Source organism: Diabrotica virgifera, chromosome 4, assembly GCF_917563875.1.
Source record: "Diabrotica virgifera virgifera chromosome 4, PGI_DIABVI_V3a".
NCBI lineage: Eukaryota > Metazoa > Arthropoda > Insecta > Coleoptera > Chrysomelidae > Diabrotica > Diabrotica virgifera.
Window position 1 is genome coordinate 17,531,426 of NC_065446.1, and position 16,190 is coordinate 17,547,615.

Here is a 16,190-nt window from a genome sequence, read left to right on the forward strand (position 1 = left end):
GCTCTAAAAGATTTAATTCAACGTGGTTAAATAGCCCTTGGAATTAAATTCCAAACGGTTTTTAGATAAACCTGAAATCTTAAAAATAAACGGAGTTATTATTAAAAAAAAAACAATAACATTTTTTGGAAAAATAAAAAAAAATAAATTTTGAAAAATTTTTGGTGCATAAATTTTAATGCTATCAACATGTTCGGATGCTCATTTAATAGTTATTTTTAAGTACTTTGGCAAATGTTAAATAAGTTTATGTTATAAAATTTATCATTTTTCCGTTATTTCAGCTTGAATACTTAGATTTTTTTAGTAGCCGAAAAAAGTATAATTTCAATTACCTATAACTCACTTTCAGTTAACACTAAAAGGTTTTTCTAGTAAAGGATTTATTTCATTTTTTTATTAGCTTCAATTTTGGTAATATTAACTTTTTTCCAAAAACTTATAGTTTTTGAGTTATTGATGAAAAATCGGTTAAAACATGCATTTTTCTAAAGAAAAATTAAAATCTTTGATCTTCAATAACTCAAAAAGTTTTGATTTATTTTAATAACTTTATGTAACAAATTTTGCTTAGAATTTGTTTCTCTACCGAATTATGGGGTTATTTTCAATAAAATAATTTTCACCCCCGGGAAGGGGTGGCATCCACCCTCCCAGGGTAAAAGCGCAAGTTGGCACCATATCACCTTTGTTCCTTGAGATATCCTCTAACCACTCACCAATTTTTATGCAAATCTATTAAGCTTCAACGAAATCGGAGGTAATAGCTCATATCCACCTCCAGTGACTGCACTATCTGCTTTTATATAAAAAGCAGTTGTTTTTAGAACTTTTTAGTGACGTATTAGTATAATATAATATTTATGGATTACCGTCGAAGGCCGACATGATCAACCAAAAAAGAACATTCAGTTGATGATTTTTCTAGTGACTTTCTTTGTTGTGAATCTGTCTTTTTAGTTTACTCCTCCTGGTTTAAAAACAAAGAACAAAATTTATTGAAATGTCAAAAATAACGAGAATACCTTTCAAAAGTATCAAAAATGTTGAGAAGTACAATTAAAGAAATTAGATCATCACAAACCATAGTTGTAATAAAAAAAACACAAAATTAGTACAAAATATTGCGCCCACCCTGGTTTATTACGACTTTACATCTGTCGTTCATAGACAAAATTAGATTGTTGATATTCTGTTGAGGTATGTTTGTTCTTCTATCAGACGTTCTCGGAAATAAACGACGTGTATATGTTACCCATATGTGAAATAATTCTTCGTTGAAGCATGTCCCATACATGTTCGATAGAATTCAGATCGGGAAATTGTGCTGGCCAAGGAACACATGATCACATGAATTCGTTGGTAAGCCAGTCTGTCAATGGACTTGTGACATATGGACGAGCATTATCGTTTATATATGAGATAAAAGTTGTGACCAACCGCATTAGCAAACGGACGAGAGATAGGTTTTAGAATGGTGTCGAGGTACTGCTGAGTAGTGATGTTGAAAAAGTAACTATTCGTTACAAAGTACTTGTTACTTACGAATACCGAAAGTAACGATTACTATACAGAGAGGCAAATCGTTACTTTCATTACTCTGATTACTTCTTTACTTCGTACCAATCGTATCAGAGCTAGTAACGACTATTGTATCTACTTTGATTACTTTGATTACTCTTATTACTTCGTACTTCGTGAAGGTCGTTATTATATCGGAATACCTATACAAAATACCTACCTACTGAGAAATACGATTCTCGATATGATTACCGGTATTCAAATATAAAAGTAACAAAAGTAATCATAGTAATCAAATAATTTTTATCCCTTAAACATATCGGTGAAGGTTGTTGTTATATCGGAATACCTATACAAAATGCCTACCTACTGAGAAATACGATTCTAGATATGATTACCGGTACTCAAATACAAAAGTAATCAAAGCAACGAATACTGGAAATGATTACTTTATACAAAATACCTACCTACTGAGAAATACGATTCTCGATATGATTACCGGTACTCAAATACAAAAGTAATCAAAGTAACGAATACTGTAAATGATTACTTTATACAAAAGTAACAATTTGTAACGAATACTCGAAAGTAACTATAATCAACATCACTACTGCGGAGCTGTAGGAAGCATTTTGGAAAAACAAGGTCCGTTCTGCCAACAACTATTATTCCACTCCATACCATTAGCGTACCACCTCTGTATGTATGTGTAACGTCCTGGATATATATGTTTTAAGCATTATACGTTTTCTAGATCGTCTCCACATTCTTACTCGACTGGAATCTGGATGAAATCTAAATCTAGATTCGTCGGAGAATAAAACTGTAGCCCAATCATTTTTATCCCAGATTTGATATTCTTGACCCCACTCTAATCTTGCAGCGCGATTGTCTTTGGAGATAGGTGGACATCTCAGTGGCTTTCGATTATGGAGATTGGCTTCATGTAGACGATTTCTTGAAGTATCACGGCCTATGGTTATCTGGTGTGCCCGCTGCAAGTAGCTTACCAATTCAAATGCTGTATTTGTTGGTTGTTTGCTAGCGGTTAACACTAAAAATCGGACTAATAAAAAAACGCCACCACAATTGACTGGTAATACTTTTGGAGACTCCCTGACTCCCATGCGCTCAGCCATGATACAATAACTGAAGATATGACATGGAGTCGGTGGGCGGGGCCTATGTAGCTACGTCACTCTGTGAGTAGAACAGCATTAAATTCAGTGTTGTCGTATAGTAAACGGTGTTTATTTTTTTTGTTTAAGGTGAATTTTACTTATAATTTGTTAAAATTTTATTAAAAATGAGGTGTGCCGTGTTTGATTGTAATGTGGACAATCAATCACAAGGTTTCGATACGAATATCAAGTTTTTTAGTTTCCCAAAAGACAAAAAAGTGCGATGTGTGTGGAAACAATTATGTAAACGTGCAGACAATTTTAACGTTAACAACGCTCGTATCTGTTCAACACATTGTAACAGCGACGATTATGAACGCAAACTGAAGCACGAGCTGCTTGGATATTCTCCTAAAAATTTTCGATGCCTTAAAAAAGAAGCTGTTCCATCCCAAGATTTAGCAAAAGCTGGAAAAGGCAAAGTGGATTCTGGTAGAGAGCAACTAACTATTTTTAATGAGAAATAAGCCACAATTTTACTAAAAAATGATTTTATTAACGTTTCAACGTCCAAATCGGATGCCGTTTTCAAAATACAAAAAATATTAATGAATTAAACAAAAATGTTGTTGCTTAGTAAAAAATTCTTCTAATAATTTATTTAATCTGACTCATTTATATCGGTAATTCAGACATATTGATATATTATACATTTTAAAAGAGAAGACTTTAAAATGATATTGCCAATTGTTAATTCGATTACATGAAATCAACCCCAATTTAAGAATATCCGTCACAGAAAAAAATCGTAGTATGTGATCTGTCTTTAAAAATACAACCACATGCAACGGTGACAGTAAAATTCTAACGTTAGGGTAAGTCACGAGGGAAAACCAGGAAAAAACCTCGTGATACTATCCCGACATCGTCAGTATTAGGTCTTACTTTACTTTACTCTCAAAACTAGTACCAGATTCTAATATAATACTTACGATAATAATAGTAAGACCTAATACTTACGATGTCATGATAGTATTACGAGGTTTTTCCTGGTTTTCTCTCGTGATTTACTACGGAATCTCTAACGCGAGAATTTTACTGTCACCGTTGCATGTAGTTGTCTTTTTAAAGACAGATCACATGCTATGATTTTTTTTGTGACGGATATTCTTGAGTTGGGGTTGATTTCACGTAATCGAATGAACAATTGGCAATAATCATTTTAAAGTCTTCTACTTTAAAATGTATAATATATGTTTGAATTGCCGATATAAATGGGTCAGATTTAATAAATTATTAGAAGAATTTTTTACTAGGCAACAACATTTTTGTTTATTTCATTAATATTTTTTGTATTTTGAGAACGGCATCCGATTTGGACGTCGAAAAGTTAATAAAATCATTTTTTTTGGTAAAATTGTGGCTTATTTCCCATTAAAAATAGTTAATTACAAAAATGCCATAAGAAAATAGCTTCAGAACGACAGTAGAGAGCAACGCTGTGTATTATACAGTATAATATATAATGAGACCTATCTTGCCTAATAATAAAAAATCATGTTTGTAATTGATTTCTATTATTACATTATGTTCTCAATAGTTATGTTTAATCATACTAAACAAAACAGCACTTCTCGAAAATTTCACAACTGTCATTAAAAGCTAAAATCCCCAAATCAAAATGGCAATGCATTCGAAATGTAAAGGATCTACTCACAACGTGACGTCATGCGCGACCTGAACGAAATTAGGAACGCTGCGTGTCGTATCTTGGGTTATTGTATCATGGCGCTCAGCATATTAGTTTGCCGTATCCCACATTGAAGAAGGCCTTCAGACCTTTTTATCTCATCATAAGTTAAATGACGTCGTTCCCTGTTAAAAAACAATATTTTCATTGCACTAACTAAATAAGAACTTTATAGCATGATCGAAATCGAAACTAGCGAAATATTTATTGCAGTTTAAAACCTACAATTTTTTCCTCTCCTGTAAAAAGCTTTGTCAAATATTCGTTATTACTTTTACATTAATTGTTATTACACGTTATTAATTTGAAATTAATCGATTTACTTAAAATTTATTCTCAGTATAATAATGTAAGCAGATCATTCCCCGTATAATAATAATCAGATTGGACAGAATAAAACACGTGATGAAAAATTTTACTACATGATTGGAAACTAAAATCATTAAAAAATGGTCGCCGAAATTTTTATTTTTGTAGGTTTCTATTAGTCAGAATATGAATGAAATAATCGCTGAAATTTTTATTTTTGTAGGCTTCTAATGGTCAAAATTTCTATGAATAAAATGATCAAATCACATATACCTAGACATCTGCTATATCATAAAATAACTGCTATATAATAAATAACTGCTATTCATATACTTACTAATAACAACGATATGTGATAGGTAATCAGGCTGAAGGGTATACATTTCTTTTTTCTTACAGCTCCCAACCCCGTTGCATTTGATGACCTTTATTTCTTTGGGGCTTACAGCAACAGTAACAGGTGTCACCTCGATTCTCTGCAACAACAGTAAAATATACGTGATATAGGTGGCAGCACTATTTATATTTCGAGAGAAGGCAAGATGGGTGTAAACATAAAACTTGGAAAGCAGTTAACTTTCAATGTCGAGATTGCAAAGCTTAAACATAAATTATGATTTTACGAGGTCGGCCAATATTTTTGTGTTTTTTTAATGTATAAAAATATTAAATGATGTTCTATGCACCAAGAATAGTACCTAGTCTATATTGTGACTGAAAAAAATTTCGGATTCGGTTTCTTTGCGGATTCCTATTCAAAAATGCCCCCTTTAAACAAATCTGAAGGGTGCCTGGCGAAATTTTTAAGCAGACATTGTTTAAATTTTTTTTAAACAAATTTAAAAAACACATTTATTTGCTCTAAATTGCAGCCTCAAACTGTAAACTTTATCAAAGGTACTCTTTTGTGTCGCGCCCCAATAGAATTGATTCTGGATTTTTGTCTTCCCGTCAATGTTCATGTCTCGCTGCTATACATGATTGTTGGTCTAACTACTGACCTAATGACTGCTGTTTTTAATTTCTCCGGTATCTCTTTTTTTCCCAAAAATGTTGTTTTCATAGTATTCTTCTTCTTCTTGTAGTGCCTATCCGTTTCGGATGTTGGCGACCATCATGGCAATCTGTACTTTGCACACTGCTGCTCTGAAAAGATTTGTAGTGGTTGTGTTGAACCACGTACGTAGATTTTTCAGCCACGAAATCCTTCGCCTTCTTGGTCCACGCTTTCCCTCTACTTTTCCCTGTAAGACCTGTTCTTCATAGTATTAAATAGGCTTTTTGTTTGTCTCATTTTGTCGTTTATTTCCATGTCTTGTTTACCATTTGATTCAATTATTACTCCTAGATATTTAAAATATTCCACTTGCTATAGTTGTTTTCCGTCTAATTCTGTTGCTTGTGTGTTCCTCGTATTTGAAATATTATCATTGTTTTTGTTTTCTCTGTATCAATTTTCATATTTATGTTTGATAGTTCTTCTTCTAGGATTTCAAGATTGTTCGGTAAGTCTTCTCTGTGTTCTTCTACCACAATACTATGTCGTCTGCAAAGACTAGCTCCGATAGTTTGGTCTGCTTCATTTGCCAGTATCCTAATGTTAGTTTTCTCATTCTTCTCTTGGATTTCTTTATTGCTTCATCCAGTAACTTTGATAATAGCAGTGGACTCAATACCCTGTTTGACGCCTTGACTTGTAGTAAATTGTCTGTATTCCTTGTTATTGATTCTTACTATATTTGTATTATTTTTGTACATATCATTTATTATGGAATAGATTTAAAAAATATTGGGATGGATGCCAAATATGTCCTCAGATTATCCGATCAAGTTTTTCGTCGGAAATTCAACGATATTTTTCAAAATTATTTATACAAAACAATTGTTGTTGTTTAAATAATTAGCGGCAAAATCTGTGAGTAGAATTTTTACTTTAACATATACATAAATATATAAACTAACAGAAAATGTTTTATTACAAAAATAAAGTTTGTTTGAATTTTTCCGAAAAAATGCAAGTTTTCAATGTTTTCATTCTATATTGACTCCCCTAAAATGCGAGATTTTATCTCCTAGTGCAAATCCAACTGTAAAACAGGCAGTCATTTTCGGCTCAAGCACCTGCACATTTTATTTAAATTGTAGATATAATATTCTTATCACAATGCAGCGGAAGTATTTCCAGCCTCTCTCTTATTTTTGCTGGCAAACGCCGGGAAGTAACTGTGGCGGTTAATCCTGACATGTCTGCACCAGGACTATAAATATTCCTCATGAATCTGATATTCTAAGCAGGAAGCTGATGTTTTGTTTATTTGAAAAATTTCCTGTGCAAATACGCTGCGTCAACATGTCGGTCGTTTTATCATTTAAAGTAATGACCACTATATTTTGTAGGTATCTATGCACCTTTTATATTTTCGTACAGGTAATAGAGAGCTGTCAATGTTATAAAAATAAAAATTTAACAGTTTATAGTCTTTTACTAAAGAAGTGAACCGAGAGATTAGGAGAAAAATTAGAAAAGCCAAAGAGAAATGGGTTCTGGAAAACTGCAAGAAAATAGATAAACATGAAAGAAAGTACGATAGCTTTAACATGCATAAAAAGATCAAGAAAATAACAGGTAAAAGAGTTAAAAAAGCATTCATCGTAAAATACTAAAAAGGTAAAATAATTACAGATTTAAACGAAAAACTGAAGAGATGGACAGCATATTATTGAAGAACTGTTTGCAGACGAAAGACCAGAAATAGAAGTTGCAGAACCTGCAGACAACACAACAGGGCCTGAAATCCTAAAAAGCGAGATATAATAATATGCTATAAGGAACACTAAAGAGGGTAAACCTGCAGAACCAGATGAAATTCCTGTAGAATGGTTGAAACTTATAGACGACGACACACTTGAAACAATAGTGAACCTCTTTAACAGAACTTATAGAACGGGCATCATACTAAAGAAATGGCTCTCCTTTACTTTTGTCACAATCCCGAAGACGAATAACGCCAGAGAGTATTCAGACCACAGGACTATAGCATTGATCAGCCACACATCGAAAGTATTTTTAAAAATAATTCACAAAAGGATATTTAATAAATTAGAAGAGGACATAAGTGCAACACAGTTTGAATTCAGAAGTGGACTGGGAACACGGGAATCTTTGTTTGCTCTGAGTGATGCAGAGATGTTTGGATGTAAACCAAGACCTCTATGTAGGTGTAGGTTTCATAGATTTTGAGATAGCCTTTGATAAAGTCAGACAAAAAAAGTGTATGAAATCCTAAGACGCAAAAACATCGACAGTCGTGATGTTAACATCATATCCAGGTTGTACTGGGGACAAACAGCAAAAATCAAGGTTGATAACGAGTTAACCGAAGAAATTGAGATTCGTCGAGGTGTGTGTCGGGGTTGTGTGCTTTCTTCACTACTATTCAATATATATAGCGAAACAATATAACAATATGTCAGGAAAAGAAACATACTAGAGCAAAACATTGGTATGAACATTAACGGAGAATTAATTAACAACATACGATACGCCGATGACACGCTAATAGTAACAGTTAACCTAGCAAATTTACAGTATTTGCTGGAAAACATAAACACTCATACCAACAAATATGGTCTAGAATTGAACATCAAAAATACTAAATTTATGATTGTAACAAATAAGCTATACACCAATGTGAATTTAACCATAAATAATAAGCAAGTTGAAAGAATTACGTCCTACAAATATTTAGGAGTTTGGTCCATTGATACCATGCCCCGCGCACTCTAATAAAAAACATGTAATCGTATTTATTTTCCTTCCATTTTGTCAGAGGCGCTGATGTCGGCATTGTGATTGGTGGAACATGACTTTTGACAAATCCTGAGCTATCTGTGAATCTGTGTTCAGTGTTCGTGTTCGTTCGTTCGTTGTCGTTAAGTTATTTTATATGGTCGGTTATGTGATGTGTTTGTGTCACCATAAAAAGCTGATATTCAGTCGTGTTTTTTGATATTTTTGTTATTTTGTAATCGAGTACCTTTTTAAAGGTAAGTTTTTCTGATTGTAAGGTAGAGATTTTCTCATTGTAGGTACTGTTTATCCAACAGTTTTAAAATACACACTTTATTTCGCGTTTTGTTGTTGGGTCTAATGGCTCCGTTCAGTTGTTGTGTGCAGACGGTGAAAAAATTCAACAAGTAAACATTTATTTAGTCCAAATTAAATACTCATATTTCTATGTAAAATGTCACATTATTGTATAAATAATATATAAGTAAGAAACAAAAGTTGTTTGTGTTTTACCTTTATTGTCCACTTGGCTAGAGGCTAGATTATGGCACCCTTCCTATCCAATCAACAACAAGAACGTTTAAAATTTCACACCTATAATGTCGAAGTTACAGACCACTTATGTGGAGGCCAGATTTGTAGTATCCTTTCAATTAACCAGGTGCTGAAATACGTGACATATTTTTTGAAGGGTAAGATCGCATTCTACCCAATCACACAACACTTTTTTCTATGATTGATACTAATGATCAGACAAGAGAAATTAAGAGGAAAATAGAAAAAGCGAGACAATCATCAAAATGAAAAAGTTCCTATGCTGCCGAGATATAAATCTGAAATAGAGAACGAGAATGTTAAGGTGCTGTTTTCTTCGTTCTGAATATAAGGCATGGAAGCTAAAAAAATGAACATAAAAACATTGAGGCATTCGAGATGTGGTGCTACAGGAGAATGTGGAAAATACCATGGACAGGGAGAGTAACAGATCAAGATGTTTTCCTGAAAATGGGATATGAATGCGAAGTCATAAAAATCATACAAACGAGAAAACTGGAATATCTAGCTCACATAATGAGAGGGAAAAAGTACTCCCTGCTAAGGCTCATAATCCAAGGAAAATATCGGGAAAGAGAAATGTGGAACATAGGAGGATTTTCTGGTTGCGAAATTTAAGGGAGTGGTACGGGTGCAATTCAATACAATTGTTCAGAGCTGAATCCAACAAAGTTAAGACTGCTGTGATGGTAGCCAACTTCCAATAGGAGACAGTACTGCAAGAAGAAGAAGAACGTTATAGCTGAACTACACCGTCGTTATTTCAATAACTGTCTTGAAAGAAGAAAGTCATATAAAGGCAAGTTGCTAATTTAAGCTAATTTAAGGCATAAATGGAAGAACTGATCATATTCATAGATTTCAAACAGGCCTATGACTTTAATAGACACCAGCTAAATCAAATATTGCATGATCTTAACATCCCCCAAAGTTACATATATAGCTCATAATACATACATTGCTCACAAACATCATAAAGATGAAAAAAAAACAGAATATTTCAGGCGTATAGTTAGAGAACCTAAATACCATTTACTTCGACTTATAATACAAGGAATAGTGGAGGGAAAGAGAGGGATTGGTCGAAAGAAAATTTCATAGTTGCGTAATATTAGACAATGGCGTGGCTCATAGTAGAAAAATTATTTCGTACAGCAACCGATAGAGAAAGATTTCAGGAAATTGCAAACATGATGATGGCCAACGTATGAATACGGACATGGCACCTAAAGAAGAAGAAAAATACATCTGACTAGTAAAAGCAACAATGGACTCGTCAACAGCAACTCTTAGAATACAAAAGTTCTCACTGCTCACTGAGAACTTCTCAATAGTCAAAGGATTAAAGCAAGGACTTTTGGTATTTTTGGTATTTTACGGTATTTTTGGTATTTTTATTATTATAATATATTATGTTATGAGTCTTTTAAAGATATAAAAATTTATATGTAGAAATAGGACTGAAATAAAAAGGTAATGGTTCGAAGATTACCATCCTATTGTTTATAACTTCGTCGCAAATACCGGTCAACTGTGACCGGTTGTATCTCAGGAACCACTCCTCGCAATTCAATTTTTTTTCTTTTAAAGAAGCATTCTGTCACGTCCTTTCCAATACCGTTTTCGTAGTTTACTTTTATCCAATAGTTGCCGAGATATTTTATTTGATTTTAAGCCAAAAAATTGTTTATAATTTTTAAAAATATGTATTTATTGTTTTTATGTATAACACATTTGTATACGAAAATCATAGTTATTCTGCTGTATCATAACATTTATACTGGTCATTATTGCTCTCGTAAATCCATGAGAATAAATGCAAGGAACAACACGCTATTTAGTATCGAGAACATGCAGATTGAAATGTGGAAAACTTTACGTATCTTGGAAGTGTCATAACAGAAAGCGGAGGTACAGAAGACGATATTCGTATGAGGATACGAAAAGCTCAACAAGCATTCAGCATGCTTAATCCTGTTTGGAGGTCTGGGGAATATACTACAAGAACAAAGATCCAAATATTCCAGTCAAATGTTATGTCTGTTCTACTCTATGGATGTGAAACCTGGAAAGTGACAAAATCCATTACAGACAAATTGCAGGTCTTTGTTAACAAATGTCTACGAAAAATTGTCTGTATTTTCTGGCCAAACATTATCAGAAACGAAGATCTGCTACACCTGATCCAACAAAAGAGGGTAGAAAATGAAACAAAATCCAGAAAGTGGGGGTGGATAGGTCACACACTCCGAAAAGATAGTTCCAGTATTGCAAAAACTGCCCTAGAGTGGAATCCCCAAGGAAAAAAAAAGAGGTAGCCCAGCACAAACTTGGAGAAGATCCATCATGGACGAGATAAGAGGTCAACGAAAGTCTTGGAATGAGGTGAAGGCCTTAGCGCAAAATAGAACCCCATAGCGCGTTTTCACTGAAGCTATATGCTCCACTTAGGAGTTCAAGAACATTATATATTGCGATCGTAAATTTTTAATTACAAATTTAATTGTTGCTAAACTATATTTTAGATTTTCGCCGGATTCCGGAATATAATGTATTACAAAAAGCTTTTGTGTCACTAAGCTATTTAATTATTCATTAATAATTACTTCCCTAAAATTTTAAAAGAATTGAAAAAACGAAAAATATATCCCTGTGCAGAATTAAATGACGCAGGACGCCTGAAAGCAAATAGATTGGCAGGATGCTTTAATAACTTTATATGGCTAAACCGACATATTAACATTGAGATAAAGTCAAGAATTTATAAAGCCAGTGTAAGACCAATAATGACATATGCATCAGAAACAAGACCCGATACAGCCACAACACAAAGACTACTGGAAACGGCGAAGATGAGAGTACTGAGAAGAATTACAGGAAATATACTGAGAGATCGAAATAAGAGCGTAGATATTAGAAGATAATGTAACGTACAGTACATAAACGAATGGACACTAAATAGAAAGAGAGAATGGAACAACCACATGACCAGAAGGGGGGAGACACGTGTGGTCAAAATAGCACGAGATAAATCACCAATCGGCAGAAGAAGTATCGGCCGACCGCGCAAAAGATGGAGTGACAACCTTCCATAGAGGTATCAATCCGCCAATGAACAAGCAGAATTGCTTATAAAGAGGAAGAAGAAGAAGAAGAAGAAGAATAAGAATAAGAATAAGAAGAAGAAGAATAAGAAGAAGAAGAAGAAGAAGAAGAAGAAGAAGAAGAAGAAGAAGAAGAAGAAGTAGAAGAATAATTAAATGACGGTGAATTTTTATTTGGGTGTTTTTGGTTTAAAGTTAAAATCTTCGGAGTTACAGGGCAATAATTAAAAAAAAAAAGAATAAATAGCTGGTAAATAGCTTTTCTTCAAAATATGGCCATTTTTTAGATAATCTCCCCAGACTACTTATAGTTTTTAAAGGTCACCATTTGCAATTCGCGGTGTGCAAGTACTTGGAAGGGAAACGAGAAACGACCGTGCGCGAGTCGTGGAGAAATATTGCAACTATCTTAAATAATTCATATTGTCAATTGAAATTGTCAAATTGACGTATATTTCATACCTTGTCATTGAAGCAGAAAGATTATATATTTCTCCACAATAATGATATGATATGCAATTATTATATAAAGGTAAATTTAATTAATTGTATTTTGAGTGCAGTACTGCATTTTAATAACTAATTTTATTTACTACATACAATTGTTCACGTTTTCATAATATAACCTGAATCTTATTTTTCTTCTTACTATTTTTTTGGACTATGGCCTTGACAATTTTCCAGTAACCAGGACTAATATAATTGGCCAATATAATTAAAAGTGCGAATAAAAGTACAGAGCGAAGAAATAGGGGTCGCTTTGCCGAACTTGCACGGTCCCAATACAGGTGCCTAAGTAAATAAATACATCATTCGTACTTCTTAAATTGTATTTGTACTTTACCTGTCGGAATCTGCGATTTTGATAAAAATAAAAAAAATCTAAAGCTTTCTCAGCTTGATGTACTTCCTGACAATTTTACAAAATCTAGACACGACATTCTCACTCGGAAATGATGTATGAAATTTTAACGCACTATCTATAGAAAAACGGTTGCTTCGAAGAAAATTCAAGTCTCGAAAAACCCTTCATGGAATTTAAATAACTGCCTACATCGTGAAAACCTTCGCGAGCAAAATAGTGGAGGGAATATCAAGGAAAGTTCATCAAATAAAACGGGAAATATGTGACGTATTTATAAAGCCCGGTGTTAAGATCAGAAATGCATCATAATTTATGTTTAATATTAAAGGAATGTTGTGAAGTTTAGCAAAATGTGTAAAATCTCTATAGATATAAAGAGTACACTAATGTAATGTAGAAATTAGAGATTGAAATACATAAGTAAACTATAATGTAAACAGATACATATTGCAAATAGACCTGGATCTCTCGTACCAAAAAAAGTTGATTAATAGTAAGGTGAAAATTTGTTAATAGGGCTTTTCATCGATTGTTATTTGTTTTGAGCTTCTGTCATATGTTGTATATTCTGTGTATAATATTATTATACACGGATTATATGACAGAGGCTCGAAACAAATGACTGTGAATGAAAAGCCTTATAGCTTAACGGTGTCTAGTCGGACAAACTTTGATGTATGGGAACACTGGAGCAGGGGAAGATTTAATTATGGAACATATACATCAGAATAACATGATTTTCGTACAATCAATAATAATAATATAATTTAATAATATTGTGATAAGCGACAAGTTATAATAGTCTAAGAGCTAGAGCCGAAAACTCATCGTCATAAGTAATATAGAGTTTGGCGTGTGAAATGTGTCTATTGTATATTAATAATTATGACCCCTTTCAGGCTGACACCTCAGTGGATACAGGAAGTAGCAATAACAGATGAAAGGGGAAAGTTACTGTAGTCTTTAAAGGTTTTCACCTCCTATTTTGTTAAACCTCCTTCGATTTGTATGAAAATTGGTGACTAGTTAGAACATACCTCAGGAAATAAAAATGATTTGGTGCCAACTTAGACTTTTACCCTGGAGGTCGATACCACCCCTTCCCGGGGGTGAAAACGATTTTATTAAAAATAACCCCACAAATCGATAGAGGGACAAATTGTAAGTAAAAATTTTTATATCATATTATTAAAATAAATCAATACTTTTTGAGTTATTAAAGATCAAAGATTTGTCTGTTAAAGAGCACATGCGTGAAGTTGCAGATGATAAAAAGAACATATTAATTAATTGTATGTTACTAAAATATTATTTTTATATTTTTTCGATATTATAAATTTAGCAAAAATGTATTCCTCCCATTTTCTGGACATATTCAGTTTATAATGAAAAAAAAATTCAATTAAATATCGAAATAATAAAAAATAATATTTTACTAACATACAATTAATTAACATGTTCTTTTTATTATCCGTAACTTCACGCATATGCTCTTAAATAGACAAATCTTTGATCTTTAATAACTCAAAAGTGTTGATTTATTTTAATAACATAATATAACAAATTTGACTTAAAATTTGTCCCTCTATCGATTTTTTGGGTTATTTTTAATAAAATAGTTTTCACCCGCGGGAAGGGGTGGTATTCACCACCAGGGTAAAAGTGCAAGTGGCACCAAATCAGTTTTGTTTCTTGAGGTATGCTCTAACTAGTCACCAATTTTCATGCAAATCGATGGAGGTTTAACAAAATAGGAGGTGAAAACCTTTAATGACTGCACTAACTTTCCCCTTTCATCCCTTATTGCTACTTCCTCTATCCACTGAGGTGTCAGCCTGAAAGGGGTCATAATTGTCAATATACAATGGACACATTTCACAGGAAAAACTTCATAGTACATATGACGATGAGTTTTCGGCTCTAGCTCTCCGTCTATAAAGTTATACTTTATTATAAAGTTATACTTTACGTTGCAGAGCCACTTTGACCGATAATTTTAAATGGAACCTTATATTAAATGATATCTCGTTTGAAAGGTATTGAAAATACCTATTCAATCGTACTAATTTTGTTTGGATTTAAGTTGATTTTGATGAATATATTCTGTAATTGTTTTTCTTTATGCCTAAATATCTGTAATGTAAATATTCATAACTATGTACTTTTGTAAACCTTTGTTCCCGTGTCAATGACCAAAGATGTCAAAATTCGAAATAAAAAAATATTTTTGAAATATATGCTTGAAATTTAATATTTTGAATTTATACACGAATATATTTGGGATTATTGGAACGTATTTAGACACTTACCCTACTACTAGGTGTTAAATGGGAAGTAACCTCTTCCGATGTAGCATCACCCTCAGGCTCATGGTCATCGACAACTCCAGAATCGTCTAACGAAGATTCCCTATTATTACCTTCTCCACTATTACTACTTGCCTGTCTACTTTGTAGACCTAATCTGTTAGGATTTGGACCTGCAATAAAGACAAATTATGAAAAGTAAGTTATACTGATAAAAAATACTCCATTAATATCAAATCTATCAGTGAAACCAAGCGTCTTAATAGAAGTTTTTAAGCGTGAAAAAGTGAAAATAGACGAATAGGGGAGTGCATATAGATTTTCACTTCGGAAAAAATTAAACAACATAGAACTTTTTGTAATTTCATTAAGAAATGTTTAATAAACAACATATCAAAAAGTTCAAACACTCGAGAAGTGAGTGCTTCATTTTTTATTAAACAAATGAACTGCGAAATTAGATGTTTTTTTAAATAACTCCGAAAATGTAAATTGTAGAAAAAAACTGACTTGACCGTTGAAAAACTCAGAAAATTTTACAAAAAAAAAACTTCTATAAAGATTTTTTCAAAATTAAATCTGTAGCTTCTACAATTTTTTATTTATAACTCTAAAGTCACCCTTCTCAAAAACATTGGCGCACTGTAAACTAGCGTACGGCGAAGTGCACGGTTGAGTTATTTTAATGTAATCTTTAACTAATGGATCAAATGAAATTTTATAAATTTATCATGAAAGAAAAATAATTTAGCTGTCTTATGGTCATAATAAAAAGAAATAAAATGTATGGGCATAAGTATGGTGTGGGCGGAAAGTGCAACGGAATTGGGCTGGACACGTGGCGAGAATGAAAGAAGGTAGGTTGACTA

The 16,190-nt window shown here is 32.8% G+C and overlaps 1 protein-coding gene across 2 annotated transcripts in view; it reads right to left on the reverse strand.

Moving 5' to 3' along the window:
• LOC114335819 (sodium channel protein 60E-like) overlaps positions 1-16,190 on the reverse strand; it is a 384,114-nt gene that overhangs the window by 214,538 nt on the left and 153,386 nt on the right. For both annotated transcript variants that reach the window (XM_050649033.1, XM_050649032.1), the window contains exons 9-10: positions 15,325-15,494; positions 5,039-5,177 (exon numbers count right to left, since the gene is read on the reverse strand). In XM_050649033.1, coding sequence (XP_050504990.1) covers positions 5,039-5,177; positions 15,325-15,494 — 309 coding nt within the window. The remainder of the gene's footprint in view (positions 1-5,038; positions 5,178-15,324; positions 15,495-16,190) is intronic.